Source organism: Taudactylus pleione, unplaced genomic scaffold, assembly GCF_031769625.1.
Source record: "Taudactylus pleione unplaced genomic scaffold, aTauple2 ptg000607l, whole genome shotgun sequence".
In the NCBI taxonomy this organism is placed as follows: domain Eukaryota; kingdom Metazoa; phylum Chordata; class Amphibia; order Anura; family Myobatrachidae; genus Taudactylus; species Taudactylus pleione.
The window spans coordinates 2527977-2543831 of NW_028285009.1; the positions used below are offsets into that span (position 1 = coordinate 2527977).

Genomic DNA, 15855 nt, shown 5'->3' on the forward strand with positions numbered 1-15855 from the left:
TATCAATCTACAGTATATAGTAACTAAGTTATATATCTCATATGTCCCTATTTATCTAATATTTAAATGGTTTTATGTGTTTCTATCTATTATCTATCTGTCCAGCTAATATATATCTATTTATATTTCTATCTAATTTCTATATCTATCCAACTATCTCATACCTATTTATCTATATATCTAGCTCATATATATGTACAGTATCTATCTAATATCTATCTACCTCTGTATCCACTTATCTAATATCTATCTATATAATATATATCTAAATAAAATCTATCCGCCTAACTGATATTTATTTATTTGTATCTATCTATCTCATATATATCCATGCATGCAACCTTGGAGAGGAATAAAGTTTAGAGAGAGGCAGCCCGGATTCACCTAATATTGCTCGCAGCCCCATAGGGCTCATAGTTATTATGCCTATGTGTTATGCCTTGGAAAGAGAAAAAGTACAAATCAGTCAGCTCCTAACTGTCATTTTTCAAACACAGCCTGAAAAGTGACAGGAGCTGATTGGTTGGCACTATCTCTATACAAGGCTTAGTACATCTCCCCTAATTTACAGTTGTGCACAAACCAGATGGTGAAGATGCTTCTTGTGTTGTTTTTTTCCACAGGTTTTGTTTGAAAACACATTTCATGCGGATGAGAGCGCAACCGTTCACCTAGGCCGCCGTCATGAACCAGGAGCTGAAGTACCGGGATGTAAGATACTGCATTGAGCGCCCGGTGTTCCATGAGGAAGAACTGGGGAGGGCGTTGCCCAAATCCACCACTACCATACATTCCGTCGTCACCGCAGCTAAGAGTAAAGTAAGGTGAGGCGGGGTCATGTGCTGCGCAGGCGTTTTGGAGCAAATCAATATTGTTGTGGCAGCATTTAGATGCCCTTCACTGAGTGGACCCTGACGTCATCAGTTACTGTCATTCCCTACTATCCACGTGGCTATAGAGCCAGAATATAAACCTGTGGCGAGCAGAGCGAGCCACCGAGCCCGAAGCGTGACAAGTGGACAAATTCTTCTTTCGGTGGCCTATATGGGCATGGAAACGCACTCCCGTCTACACTGCAAGTCACTTCCAGGTTTGTGCTCTGACATGCACTGTCAAGTGTGGAACCTTATATAGATAGACAGGTGTATGCCTTTTAAAATCATGTCCAATCAACTTAATTTACCACAGGTGGACTCCAATTAGGCTGTAGGAACATCTCAAGGATGATCAGTAGAAACAGGATGCACCTGAGCTCAATTTTGAGCTTCATTGCAAAGGCTGTGAATACTTACAGTATGTACATGTGATTTCTTAATTTTTTTTTCAATTAAATTTGCAAAAATCTCAAAAAAACTTTTTACACGTTGTCATTATGGGGTATTGGGGTAGATGTATTATAGTGGCACGTTAAGTGCCGCTATAACGCTTCCTGCTTCGCCTCTTTACCAAGGCGAAGCAGGAAGCACTACCGGTGAGATGTGTGAACATCTCACCGGCCGGAGAGAGGGAGCATTAACTCCCCCCTCCGGCGCTACCCGCTACAGACCACATCGCATCAGCCTAGTGCTGATGTGCTGTGTGTCAGGCTCGGCCGGCTCCACTGAGCATGCGCGGGATCTCGCAAGTATCGCGAGATCCCCGCGTGCAGCCCTGGAGCCGGTAGCCGCCACAGCAGGGACAGCGCTGTCCCTGCTGTGGGTATAGGCTAGCGCCAGGCTGTAGCTGTCGATAACGACAGCTACAGCCGGTCGAACGGTCAGACGATCCGACCGTTCGTACATAGCCCAGGGTGTCGGCGCTGCTATCTTGTAGACAGCAGCGCCGATAATGACCGCCCAGACCCCCGATCATACATCGGGGAGAAACGGTATCAGCGCACATAACGTGCGCTGATACCGTTTCTGGGCTTCATACATCTACCCCATTGTGTGTAGAATTTTGAGGACAAAAATGAATTTATTCCATTTTGGAATAAGGCTGTAACATAACAAAATGTGGAAAAAGTGAAGCGCTGTGAATACTTTCCGGATGCACTGTAGATAGATAGATAGATAGATAGATAGATAGATAGATAGATAGATACAGTGCCCATCCAATAGAAGACAGGCAAAAGACTGCACGATTAAGACATTGTAATCATGCATTCGTTTGTAAAGGCCCCCATACATCAGCAATTGATTGCAGCAATCGTGCAATTCGCAATCGATTGAAAAAGGGAAAGATTTTTATACACAATCGATTGCAGATTGCAGAGATGTCACAATCGATTGAAAAAGGGAAAGATTTTTATACACAATCGATTGCAAATTCCACGATTGCTGCAATCAATTGCTGATGTATGGGGACCTTCAGTCCGTGATGTGCCTACACTGAACGAGCAGTCGGTCAGTGTAGGCAAAATCAATCATCTGCAAACATGCTGAACCTGACGTTATCGTCAGGTTGACCAGTACGTTTGACCAATGATAGATGTCTAAAAGACCAATTTTTTAAACAATCTGCAAACGATTATAGAACGATTGAATGATATCAATATCATTAAACCACTCATTTTAATTGTCTAATGAATAGGCACAGAGAGATAGAGAGATAGATAGATAGATATGAGATAGATAGATATGAGATAGATTGATTGATTGATATGAGATAGATTGATTGATATGAGATAGATAGATAGATAGATAGATAGATAGATAGATAGATAGATAGATAGATAGATAGATAGATAGATAGATAGCTGGACAGATAGGTATGAGTAGATAGATATTAGATAGTTTGAGCGATACATAGTTAGATAGATAGGTAGCTGGATAGATAGATAGATAGATAGATAGAGAGATAGAAGATAGATAGACAGATAGATAGATAGAAGATAGATGACAGATAGATAAATAGATAAAGAAGTAGAAGGAAGGAAGATAGATAGATAGATAGATAGATAGATAGATAGATAGATAGATAGATAGATAAATAGATAGATAGATAGATAGATAGATATGAGTAGATAGATATTAGATAGTTTGAGAGATACGTAGTTAGATAGATAGGTAGCTGGACAGATAGATAGATAGATAGATAGATAGATAGATAGATAGATTAAATGCTGCAAAGGGTGTGGCCATGCCTTTTTGGGGGTGTGGCTATGTTCCCTGGAGGACACTTGATTATCAGCAGGCAAAGGACACCCATATCATCTCCAGGCCCCTGGCTAATCCAGGTCTCGTACAACCCTAATGGGGTATCTGATCAACTAGTTGATATTTAGAAGTTCAACATTCAGAAATCTAACACCAGAATGTTGACAGGGCCGTTAGTTCCACAACCAAAATGTCAAAATGCACTATGGCCGAAATAGTTATAATTTCGGCACATTTAGAATGTCAACATTTAACATGTTGACAGATAGTTGTGTTTTTTTGTTGATGAACAGGGTTAGGTTAGAGTAAGGGTTAGGGGTTATTTTTAGAGTTAGGCTTATATACTGTAAATATATATATATATATTGTATGTGTATATATATATATAGTATCAATGGCGGCACTCGGCGGTCTGCTTCAATATAATAAAGAAAGCACAGGCAGTGCAGGAACTGCAGGTCCCAGCAAGCCTCCCCCACATGCTGTTACTTGGAGAACCACAAGTACCAGCATGCGGGGCATTAAGTGCCCGCTGGTACCTGTAGTTCACCTGTAAATAAATGTTTAAATAAACACAATACACACACGCTGTGATAGTAAACTTTTAATACACACACTCACACATACCTACATTACCTGGAGTGGTCCCCTTCTCCCTGTAGGCATCCATGGGGACGGCTGGCGGTCCCGGAACTTGGGGCCGACACGCAGTTTCCTGGCCTTGCAAGACTGGCAGCCTGAGTAAGCCTCAGCTTACTCAACGGCCCGGCGCCGTCCACCATCGCGACCAATGGTTGCAATGGTGATCCCAGCCTTTGACCTTGGTCGCAGTGCTGGGATTGCAAATGCAGCAGGGGGTGTCATATAGGGGATGTTATACAGGGGGTGTCATATAGGTGGTGTCATACAGGGGGTGTCATATAGGAGGTCATATAGAGGGTGTCATACAGGGGGTGTCATATAGGGGGTGTCATACAGGGGGTGTCATACACCTCCTATTGTATTTGCATATTAGCAAGGACGAAATTGCAAAGCTGCCTGCGTGCACTACACACTACAGTACATGCCTGCACTACACACTACAGTACATGCCTGCAATACACACTACAGTACATGCCTGCACTACACACTACAGTACATGCCTGCACTACACACTACAGTACATGCCTGCACTACACACTACAGTACATGCCTGCACTACACACTACAGTACATGCCTGCACTACACACTACAGTACATGCCTGCACTACACACTACAGTACATGCCTGCACTACACACTACAGTACATGCCTGCACTACACACTACAGTACATGCCTGCACTACACACTACAGTACATGCCTGCGTTCAGGTTTGCAATTCTGTCCGAAGCTGAATCACTCCCATTGTGTATTATATAAAACTAGATTGCAATAAATAAAAAGGATTAAAAAAAGAAACAAAACACAGTAAAGTGATGATCTGGGTACGTGCCATTCGCAGGAGTTTCCACAGGGTGATGCAAACCTGCACTCCAGAGATAATCTGCAGAAAGAGCCCCGAACCCTACGCGTTTTATCAGAGAATAAACTTCACATGGGAACAATTGCTTTATTTGAATATTAACAATGTAAATGAAAATCTGAATTGCCCCCAGGCAAACTGAAAACGATCATAAAAGAACAATATTTGTGTTCCAACTGCCAGATGATCAGTGTATAAGGATATGTATAGCCTATTGATAGTAATGCAAGATTTTCCCTATCACACTATGGGGTCTATGTACTAAGCTTTGGAGAGAGATAAAGTGGAGAGAGATAAAGTACCAACCCATCAGCCACTAATTGTCACTTTTTTTTAAAATACAGCATGTAATGTGACAGTTAGGAGCTGATTGGTTGGTACTTTATCTCTCTCCACTTTATCTCTCTCCAAAGCTTAGTACATCTACCCCTATGTTCTATTTTGCAGATGTTCTGGGGCAGCAGCAAAGAACCTATTGTTTCAGTTCCTTCCAATACTCCACTGGCTGCCGCACTATCCAGTCAAGGAATGGCTTCTGGGGGACATTGTGTCTGGGGTCAGCGTGGGGATCTTGCAGCTTCCACAAGGTAACTTCAAAATGACCAAACCCCTCAAGGGCATATGAGGGACAGTAACCAGTGTCCTATTCGGAATAGATTCTACTGATGAATACCCCCTAATTTATTATTAAGGCACATGGGGCCTGATTCAGAGCTGCTCGTAAGCGGCCGCTCGTTCGCTCCGAGCGATGTTTGCCCAACTGCGCATGCATACGGATCGTAATACGCATGCGCGAACCAGTCAGTGCGGCTGAAATTCATGTGCTCGCAAAATAGCGAATGCCTGATAATTTGAGTGACAGGAGGAGGCGTATGTGGGTGGTAACAGGGGAAGGTGCTTGAAAACGGGGAGTGGAGATCCGAACGCAGGCGTGCTTAAAGGTCAAAACGGGCGCTTTATGGGTGTGCATAATTAAAACAGCAGCGTCATTGACCACGTCACTGGGTTATTTAATAGCCAGAACTGCTCGCAAAATTGTGGTAGCAAAAACCAACCACAAGAATAGCCAGCAGTTCATACCCTGGTCGATGTATTCGATTAATCTAATAAATAGCGGACATGACGTAGGATGCGAGCGGCCAGGGGGCATAGTTTCCCAAAAAACGACCGCAAGTTTTGTTCGCTCGTTCAGACCTAGAGGTGTGCACAGACCGCAAACAGCGAACGGTTAATTTGAATAGCCACCCCTATTTTCTGGACGAGTGAGCGCTAATTGCGTATGGCTCTGAATCAGGCCCATGATCAGGACCGTCTATCCAGCACCCCCTCCTCCATTATTATTACTGGGACAATTGGTGGTTGGTAAGGACTATAAAGGAGAGATGTATCAAACCTTCGGGAGAGATAATGTGTGGAATTTTCCCATAGGAACCAATTAGCTTCTGTCATTTTGTAGACTGTGCTAGATAAATGAGAGCTATAACTGGATTGGTTGCTATGACCACCTTATTATCTCTCTCCAAGGGATGATACTTCTCCCTCTAAAGCAGTAGGGACAATACAGGGTCTTATAGGAGATGTGGGTAAAGATTTGGGGATGTCGTTCTAGCTTCTCGGGCCACCCCTGTGCTGCCCCCCTGAGCTAACCTTATGCATCTGCCTAGTTGCCTGGTACGGTGAAAAACAGCCATTCTTGTTACTCCATCAGTTTAATAAGTGATAAATGAAATAAGTAATATGCTTTGCTGTCGCAGAGGTGTTAATTGTGCGCTGCCTAGGTGTACTGAAAACGCTGTCTTCGGTTCTGACAAATGACCCCATGGCCGGAAAACGGTACACACAGACTGTTTGCAGGCCTGCCAAGAGCGGCGCCGGGCCCGGGAAAAAAGGGGCATGGCCTAATCGTGTGGGGATGGCCACGCCCCCTTAGGGAAAAAAGTTTTGCAACGCTGGAGAGGGGGGTGCTGTGAGCCCCCTCAGCCCGGCGCATAACCAGTGGGGGGCACGATCAGCTTGATCGCTCGATCGCTCTCCCCACAGGCATAGGAGACTGCTGTGACTGCTTCCTAGCAGCCGCGAGCAGTCTCCCAGTGCAGCCCAGCACACAACAGTGTGTGCTGGGCTGCTATGACGTAAGAGGGGGGAGCGGTACTGGACAAGGGCCCCCGCCGGGCCCCTCCAGCAAGCCTGGGCCTGGGTAATTAGTACCCGCCCCCCCCCCCTCTCGTGGCCCCTGACTGTCTGTTATACACACTGTGGTTTGGTTTAACCTTGCCCTGTCTGTTCTTTTTAATAGGTTTGGCGTACGCTCTCCTGGCTGGCATTCCGCCCGTTTTTGGGCTATATACATCCTTTTTCCCAGTGTTTGTGTATTCTGTTTTTGGCACCTCCAGACATGTTTCCGTAGGTGAGTTGTGAAAAAAAAAATTTTTTATACATGGCACAATGCAAACTGCACGGTGATCGCTTTCACACTGGACAAGATAAACTCTGGATGAACCGTGGGTTGAATATGATCTGGCCACAAGTTAAATGCAGGTTGTTATACCATACCTCTCAACTTTTGAAGGCGGGAAGAGGGACGGAGCTTCCCGGAAAGGAGCGGGGCATCTAGAAAATGGGGTGGAGCCTCGTGGCAACCCCCGTTTACGTCACTGTAGGGGGCGTGCCCAGCACTCTCCGAGATGCTGGGCAGCCCCCCAGGCTCTACCTACACTAGTCACATATGTCCACACCCTATAGCTAGCCACAGGACACGAGCATGCAAAGAAAAGAGTGCATTGATAACCCATGCATCGCCAACAATCACACATGGTGACAGGGGGTAACATGTACAGGGGCACAGAGGTTCAGGCAGGCACTGAGTACCCAGGACTGCCCTGTCTGGGGTCAAGAAGACCTAACCATGCTCCACCAAGGAGTGACCACGTCAATGCATTGCCGGCTCCAGGGTTAGCCGCGCCCTGTGCGGGACCGTGACCCGTCGCCCATTAGCTGTGGGCGACCGAAAATGGGGCGTGCCCTAATTACCATAGATCACGCCCCTAAATGACGTTATTTGGGGGTGTACCCCTGTTCGACTGCACTTGTCGAACATGCCTCGAGCCGGCCCTACGTTAATGCACCCAACTCATGAGTGGGCATCATCTTTGGAGGGCTCCGAGAGTCAAAAAGGGGCTTGGCCATGACACCTAGCTTGCCCAAACCCCTCTCTGGTACCAGGGTCCTGCAGATCTCTTGCCGGCACATCCGGACTGGTCACCTGGCAACAGCCAGAGGGGCCAATGGCCTGACGGCCCACACACGGAATGAATGCCGGATGCGATTGTTAGTCCCAGTCTGTCCCTGCTTGGCAGCCTTGCACATACATAAAACATATAGTCATTGCTCACTAACTGGGAACTATATAAGGCACTTCATAGCCTAACTCAGGATTATATTTTTCTCAGGAAATAAAAACTTAGAGGGGTGATTACCCCCTGAGCAAAGTAACAGAAGAAATACTGATTTAGACATCTTGATGCAAAGAGGAATTACTGTAGGTGACAGAACGAACGTAGTCCATTACTACTGACCACCAGTGCCAGTTTGGGTTTGGACTGTTTATGTGTCATTCTTTCAGGGACTTTTGCCGTGGTCTCCATCATGATCCGCAGTGTTACGGAGTCGCTGGTCCCGAACGATAACTTTGTCGTTTTTGGAAATGAAACAATCATTGATACTGTAGCAAGAGACAAAGCCCGGGTGGAGGTGGTGGCTGCGTTAACGTTGCTGGTGGGGTTATTTCAGGTAAGAAGTCGCCTATGGAGTAAGGAAAGGTTTACTGTGCTAAAGAGAGGAGATCATGAAATCTGTATGTCAGAGGGAAATAGACCCACTAAGGGGCTGATGCACAGCTGGGAGCAGTGACGGCTTCAGGGGTGGGGCTGCAGCGCAATCCAAAATTCAAGTAGGGGATCCACACCAACTGCCACCCCAAACACTGTCAAACATCGCTGGCCTGGGACTCACTGGCAGTTGGTGTGGCTCCACTATTTGAATTATGAACAACATTTCAATTGAACGTAAATGTGACAGCCTTTGTGAAATGGTTGTTATGATAATAGTATGAGGGTGGGACCTATTCATCAAACGATAAATGGCCCGGTAACCATGCGGAAACGCTAGTTTCCGCATATTTAAGTTACCAGGCCATTCATCATTAGGGGTCCGATAGGACCCCCCCCCGGTATTCAACAAACTACGAAAACTGAAAGTTTTCAGGGTTTGCTGCCGAGAACAAGCGCCATCTTCATACGGCGCTTGTTCTTGGATCCAAGCTCACTCCTATGGGAAGGAGTTCTTGGGATGCGAAGAGGGATCTGAGCGGATCCCTCCGCCGCCTCCTCACTCACCGGGACGACGGGGAGCAGGTAAGTAACGCAGCTAGAGAAGATACTTTCCACGGGGACAACTGCTTTTCGGAGCAGCTGTCCCCTCACTGGAGCAATGATGAATTGCTCCGGTGTCATGCTTCCCTCGCTGCGAGTTGAATACTAAAGTATCCCATATGGCCGTCGATGATGAATAGGCCCCTGTATGTGTACTGTATGACTTGTATGAGTAATTTGCACTTATATTGTTCTTTGCAGGTTATTCTGGGCTTAGTTCAGTTTGGATTTGTGGTCACTTACCTTTCAGAGCCGCTGGTGCGGGGTTATACCACGGCGGCCACGATCCACGTAACTGTGTCTCAGCTAATACATATCTTTGGGCTTCCCCTGAGTGAGAGATCACAGCCTTTGTCTCTCATTTATGTAAGTTGCTTCTTTCACTTTTATGCATGTTTACCCGGGGTGTGAGCGTCGCCCTTTGGGGTGTGAGCCGTGCCCATTGCACTGATGCGTCCGTTTGTGAGGAATTTGTAGCTGAGCTAAAAACTGGCAGCCAATCAGAGCCTTAAAATGTTGCCAGGGCTGTAACACTTTCTAGCCAATCACAGCCTTAGAACATTCACAGGACTACACCAATCTGTAGCCAATCAGAACAATAGTTTCTCACAGGGTTGGACCAACCAAGTAGCCAATCAGAGCATTGGAAGGTTTACAACATGTAATTTAGCACAGCCAAATAGTAACTGCAAAAGAAACAGTAACAAAATAAATATGAAACTACAGTCATACATAAAACCTGTTTAATATAATCTTCAGTAAAACAAAAAGTACAAAAAAAAAATGTAGTTTCCAGCTGTCTACTGGGAATATAAAAGTTCTGCAATAAATGATAAACAAAGAGATTTGCTTATGTAGCTAAATCTAATCATTGGGTTTATATACGTCAATAAATATTCCATAGGATTATTGTCACAAATAAAGATTATATTATATGGTTCTTCTTTTTCAATTTTAGTTCCTAATCAGCCTGTTTTGCAACATTCACAAGACAAACATCAGCACGCTTGTCGTAAGCCTCATCGCCCTGGTTTGCCTCTTTTCCGTAAAAGAAGTCAATCAAAGGTTGCGTTTGAAGTTGTGCATGCCGATCCCTATTGAACTGGTGGTGGTAAGGGGCGAATTTATATAATACTTATCTCTAATTATCATCTACTAACCGCAGAGTAGTTACAAACACTAAGGCCCGTATTCAATTTGGAGCGAAAAGCCGTTTTCGTGTGTTTTGGGGGAAAAGCTTTCGCCGATGACGTCACTTTCGCCTGTTTTGACTTTACTCCGTATTCAATTTAGAAGACTTTTCGCCTAGGCGGAGAGTCAATACAATGTAATAGGCGAAAAGGTTTCGCCTATGAATAGCAGGTGGAAAAAAGTGCAGAATTGGGGTTTTGGGGTGCAACGTTGCGGGAACCCCTCAGCCTTCAGACAGTCCCCCAAAGGTAAACTGTGTCAAAAAACACTTAAGGACACCCCATAAAAATCACTTTGAATTTGGGGGTGAAAAAAAATGTTGGTGGACAAAAGTTAAAAATAGCGAACTTGACTCTGGGGGGTCCCCAAGTATGTCCCAGGTGTTTTTTTGATTGCAGGGGCTTGCGGCAGGTGGATTTTGCACAATTTTTTCAACTTCACTTTAGCAACTTTAAAATATGCTGACCCCCATTTTCAAGTACCCCAAATTTGCTGGGATAAGTTATTTTCTGCAAAAAAAGCTCCTGAATACTATTCTGCACCACTTATACAAAAACGCTATTTAGCAGCTATTGAGCCCGTTTAAAAATACCAAATACCTTCAGCAAGCCAAATCATGGGGTATCATAGGGAACCCCCATGTCAGAGCATCTTTTGGGGGATGTCAGGCTGATTTCCCCAAATCTGAGAGTACTTTCCATTTGTTTAAGTTTCACCGGGTCCCGTTTTCGCCTACTTTCAAATTGAATACGGCAATACGCGGGCACGAGCACGATACTTTTCCGCCTGCAAAACACGCGATGTAGGCGAAAAGTCCGGGAGTCGAAAAAGTATCGCGGCTCGGCTCAAATTGAATACGGGCCTAAGATTGCCAACCTGTGCACATGCACCTCTTGATTTGAGAACTTACCCCATGTAAATGCACTGTATAACTATAGGCAGATCTATGAATTATGGTCATTATCATGCTGCTATGATGATGGGCCTATTTTATTTGGAGGCCTGGAGCTGGAGCTCCATCCGCTCCATTGTTAATCTGGCCCTGTAACATAGTCGGCGATTCAATTGTGTGTGTCCCCCCATGCGTGAACATTACCGCCATTTTGTTTTTGTGCTTCTCACATACATATATTTTATACTTCGCAATAGCTTGTTCCATTCAGTAATGATAGAATGGATGACTCCATATTTAACAAATGAAATGATACATCAGGGATAGAAGCTGATCTGTATACTTTGTGTGTCCTAATGCAGATTATTTTTTTGAAAAGTAATATATCCTGAGGTACCCGATGTGCGTCCTCTGTGTATCGTGTCCTCTTTCCCCCAGCTCATCATTTCTACTGCGGTGTCATATGGAATCAATCTCCATGAAAACTACAATGTTGGGATTGTTGGCGATATTCCTACCGGGTATGTGCTCGGGAAATACTATGCAAACACTTCACATTTTTATTTAGATTGAGACACTTATCTCTCCTACTCAGCTTGTGGTGATCCCATGATGTACGTGATGATGGGCCAAATTCATTATTCAGTGCTGCTCCCAAAGACTGCACACTGATACTATGTAGTATACACACGGCTGGATATAGGTTACACAGCTGGGGCTGCTAATGAATAACTCAAATGCTTTACTAAGAAATAATTGCAATTACGGTAAAGGTAAATTTTGCCTGCTGCATACAATTATACAGTGAAAGAAAGCATTATATGGCTATAAAATAAGAATTCAGCTTATCAACACACTGAGCACCAGTGACATCCCTGAGAATACAGCTTACATTTACCCCCACGGTTAGGCACTTACCCAGATGGTTAGAATTAGGCACCAAGGGGAGGGTTAGGGTTAGGGTGAAGATTAGGGCTAAAAAGCAAAAAATAATAATTGTCGACCATTTTTGTGTCGACCATTTTCACGTCGAACTTTTGACCCTGTCGACCTTTTGCACCTGTCGAACTTTTTGCATGTCTAACTTTAATGTGTCTGACTTTTGTTTGTGTCTAACTTTTTTCCCTGTCTAGAGCAAGTCCCACTGATTTTTCCTAAAGATAACGATTTTAGGAAAGATCACGCTTGCTCTGGAGGTGCGAGTAAAAAAAACCTCCCGGCATGAAAAAAAACCACGCACCCAATTGAATATGCCCCAAAGTATTTGCTCCACTGAGTGCCCCTGTCAATAGCAAATCCAGGGGAGGGATCCGTTGTATGCTGGGCTGGGGACACAGGCTGCTGCCGTTGACCGGCAAGGGAGGGGGGCAGACGATGGACTTAGGCCCTTCCATCAAGCCCATGTAATTAGTACCCCCCCTCCCCCCCGGTGCTCATGCCTGTAGCAGATATAGGGCCTCATTTAATAAGGAGTTTTATCATTCTGGTAAGAGTCTTGGTGGAATCACCACTGTGTAGCAATAGAGCTGAGGATTGTGCAAGGATGACGGCGGGGGTACCCCTTAAAGATGAACTCCAACAACAGGCTAGAGGCTGGTAAGATAGGCTAAAGTCAGTCTTGACCAAGCAGCAGCCTTGAGGACTGGTGGTGCTTGGCTTGATGCGGTCGTTGGGCCGAGAAGCAGCCTCTGAGGCTCCCATGTGCAGTCACACTGTGGATGTAAGATCAGTGGGTGGGACAGGCTCCGACATGCAGTCACACTGTGAACGTAAGATCAGTGGACGGGACAGGCTCCGACATGCAGTCACACTGTGAACGTGAGATCAGTGGGCGGGACAGGCTCCCACATGCAATCACACTGTGAACATAAGATCAGTGGGTGGGACAGGCTCCCACATGCAGTCACACTGCGAACGTGAGATCAGTGGGCGGGACAGGCTCCGACATGCAGTCACACTGTGGATGTAAGATCAGTGGGTGGGACAGGCTCCGACATGCAGTCACACTGTGAACGTAAGATCAGTGGGCAGGACAGGCTTCCACATGCAATCACACTGTGAACATAAGATCAGTGGGCGGGACAGGCTCCCACATGCAATCACACTGTGAACATAAGATCAGTGGGTGGGACAGGCTCCGACATGCAGTCACACTGTGAACGTAAGATCAGTGGGTGGGACAGGCTCCGACATGCAGTCACACTGTGGATGTAAGATCAGGTCGCGGGACAGGCTCTCACATGCAGTCACACTGTGAACGTGAGATCAGTGTGTGGGACAGGCTCCCACATGCAGTCACACCGTGAACGTAAGATCAGTGGGCGGGACAGGCTCCCACATGCAGTCACACTGTGAACGTAAGAACAGTGGACGGGACAGGCTCCGACATGCAGTCACACTGTGAACATAAGATCAGTGGGCGGGACAGGCTCCGACATGCAGTCACACTGTGGATGTAAGATCAGTGGACGGGACAGGCTCCCACATGCAGTCACACTGTGAACATAAGATCAGTGGGTGGGACAGGCTCCCACATGCAGTCACACTGTGAACGTAAGATCAGTGGGTGGGACAGGCTCCGACATGCAGTCACACTGTGAACGTAAGATCAGTGGGCAGTACAGGCTCCCACATGCAATCACACTGTGAACGTAAGATCAGTGGGCGGGACAGGCTTCCACATGCAGTCACACTGTGGATGTAAGATCAGTGGGTGGGACAGGCTCCAACATGCAGTCACACTGTGGATGTAAGATCAGTGGGTGGGACAGGCTCCCACATGCAGTCACACTGTGAACGTAAGAACAGTGGATGGGACAGGCTCCAACATGCAGTCACACTGTGGATGTAAGATCAGTGGACGGGACAGGCTTCCACATACAGTCACACTGTGAACGTAACATCAGTGGATGGGACAGGCTCCCACATGCAGTCACACTGTGAACGTAAGATCAGTGGGCGGGACAGGCTCCCACATGCAGTCACACCGTGAACGTAAGATCAGTGGGTGGGACAGGCTCCCATAAGATGACATTGCCCACCAGCTCCAATCTGCAGAAAACTTTGCTTTCCGAAGCTTGGTGCATATGAGAAATGCGATAAAACCCCCTGAAACTGCATTTTCAGGGGTTTGACCGCATAATAGAGGTTAGTGCATACTAGGGGTGAGCGGGTTCGGATTTCTGAAATCCGAACCCCCCCGAGCCCCCCAGATCCGAGTCCGATCCGAGTCAGGCTTGACTTTTCCCGCCTGACTCGGATCTGAAATCGAGGCAAAACGTCATCATCCCGCCTTCCGAGTCTCGCGGGTTTTGGATCCTATATAAGGTACCCGCGTCGGCGCCATTTTCTCACTCGGCTGTGGACAGTGAAGAGGGAGGGTGGGAGTTAGGGCTGGCTGGGCTGTGTAGTGTAGTGTAGTGTAGTGCTGCTGTTGTCCACTACTTCCAAGTCCATAGGGGCTGGCTGTGTTGTGCTGTGCTGCTGTTGTTAATAGGGGCTGTGTCCACTACTTCAAAGTCCATAGGGGCTGGCTGGACTGTGTTGTGCAGTCAGTTCTCCATAGGGGCTGTGTCCACTCCAAAGTCCTGTGCAGTGTCCCAGTCCTAAAGGGGTGCTGTAGTGTTGTCCAGGGGGTGCTCTGTCCATCAGGGGTGCTCCCCCCAAGTGCTAAAAAAATAATATATTTTCTGTGTTTGTGAATTGTGTGCGCAGTAGCCGCACGTGCATCAACAAAGTAGTGCCAAGCGTGCGCCTGTGTCATAAGTAAAGGGCCGGCTGGCTTGACCGTTAAAGGGTGCTGTAACCCCCAAAGTACACTCCAGTCCAAACCAAAAAAAATATTATTTTCTGTGTTTGTGAATTGTGTGCGCAGTAGCCGCACGTGCATCAACAAAGTAGTGCCAAGCGTGCGCTTGTGTCATAAGTAAAGGGCCGGCTGGCTTGACCGTTAAAGGGTGCTGTAACCCCCAAAGTACACTCCAGTCCAAACCAAAAAAAAATTTATTTTCTGTGTTTGTGAATTGTGTGCGCAGTAGCCGCACGTGCATCAACAAAGTAGTGCCAAGCGTGCGCCTGTGTCATAAGTAAAGGGCCGGCTGGCTTGACCGTTAAAGGGTGCTGTAACCCCCAAAGTACACTCCAGTCCAAACCAAAAAAAAAAATATTTTCTGTGTTTGTGAATTGTGTGCGCAGTAGCCGCACGTGCATCAACAAAGTAGTGCCAAGCGTGCGCCTGTGTCATAAGTAAAGGGCCGGCTGGCTTGACCGTTAAAGGGTGCTGTAACCCCCAAAGTACACTCCAGTCCAAACCAAAAAAAAAATAATTTTCTGTGTTTGTGAATTGTGTGCGCAGTAGCCGCACGTGCATCAACAAAGTAGTGCCAAGCGTGCGCCTGTGTCATAAGTAAAGGGCCGGCTGGCTTGACCATTAAAGGGTGCTGTAGCCCCCAAAGTACACTCCAGTCCAAACCAAAAAAAAAATTATTTTCTGTGTTTGTGAATTGTGTGCGCAGTAGCCGCACGTGCATCAACAAAGTAGTGCCAAGCGTGCGCCTGTGTCATAAGTAAAGGGCCGGCTGGCTTGACCGTTAAAGGGTGCTGTAACCCCCAAAGTACACTCCAGTCCAAACCAAAAAAAAAATTATTTTCTGTGTTTGTGAATTGTGTGCGCAGTAGCCGCACGTGCATCAACAAAGTAGT

The 15855-nt window shown here is 46.3% G+C and overlaps 1 protein-coding gene across 1 annotated transcript in view; it reads left to right on the plus strand.

The window, feature by feature from the left end:
- The first annotated feature begins 684 nt into the window (after positions 1 to 684).
- Positions 685 to 15855, plus strand: part of LOC148480700 (solute carrier family 26 member 6-like) — a 52036-nt gene continuing 36865 nt past the window's right edge. The window contains exons 1-7 of the mRNA XM_088454018.1: positions 685 to 824; positions 5089 to 5228; positions 6938 to 7048; positions 8264 to 8430; positions 9273 to 9437; positions 10030 to 10182; positions 11593 to 11675. Of these exons, the coding sequence (XP_088310144.1) occupies positions 685 to 824; positions 5089 to 5228; positions 6938 to 7048; positions 8264 to 8430; positions 9273 to 9437; positions 10030 to 10182; positions 11593 to 11675 (959 nt within the window). The remainder of the gene's footprint in view (positions 825 to 5088; positions 5229 to 6937; positions 7049 to 8263; positions 8431 to 9272; positions 9438 to 10029; positions 10183 to 11592; positions 11676 to 15855) is intronic.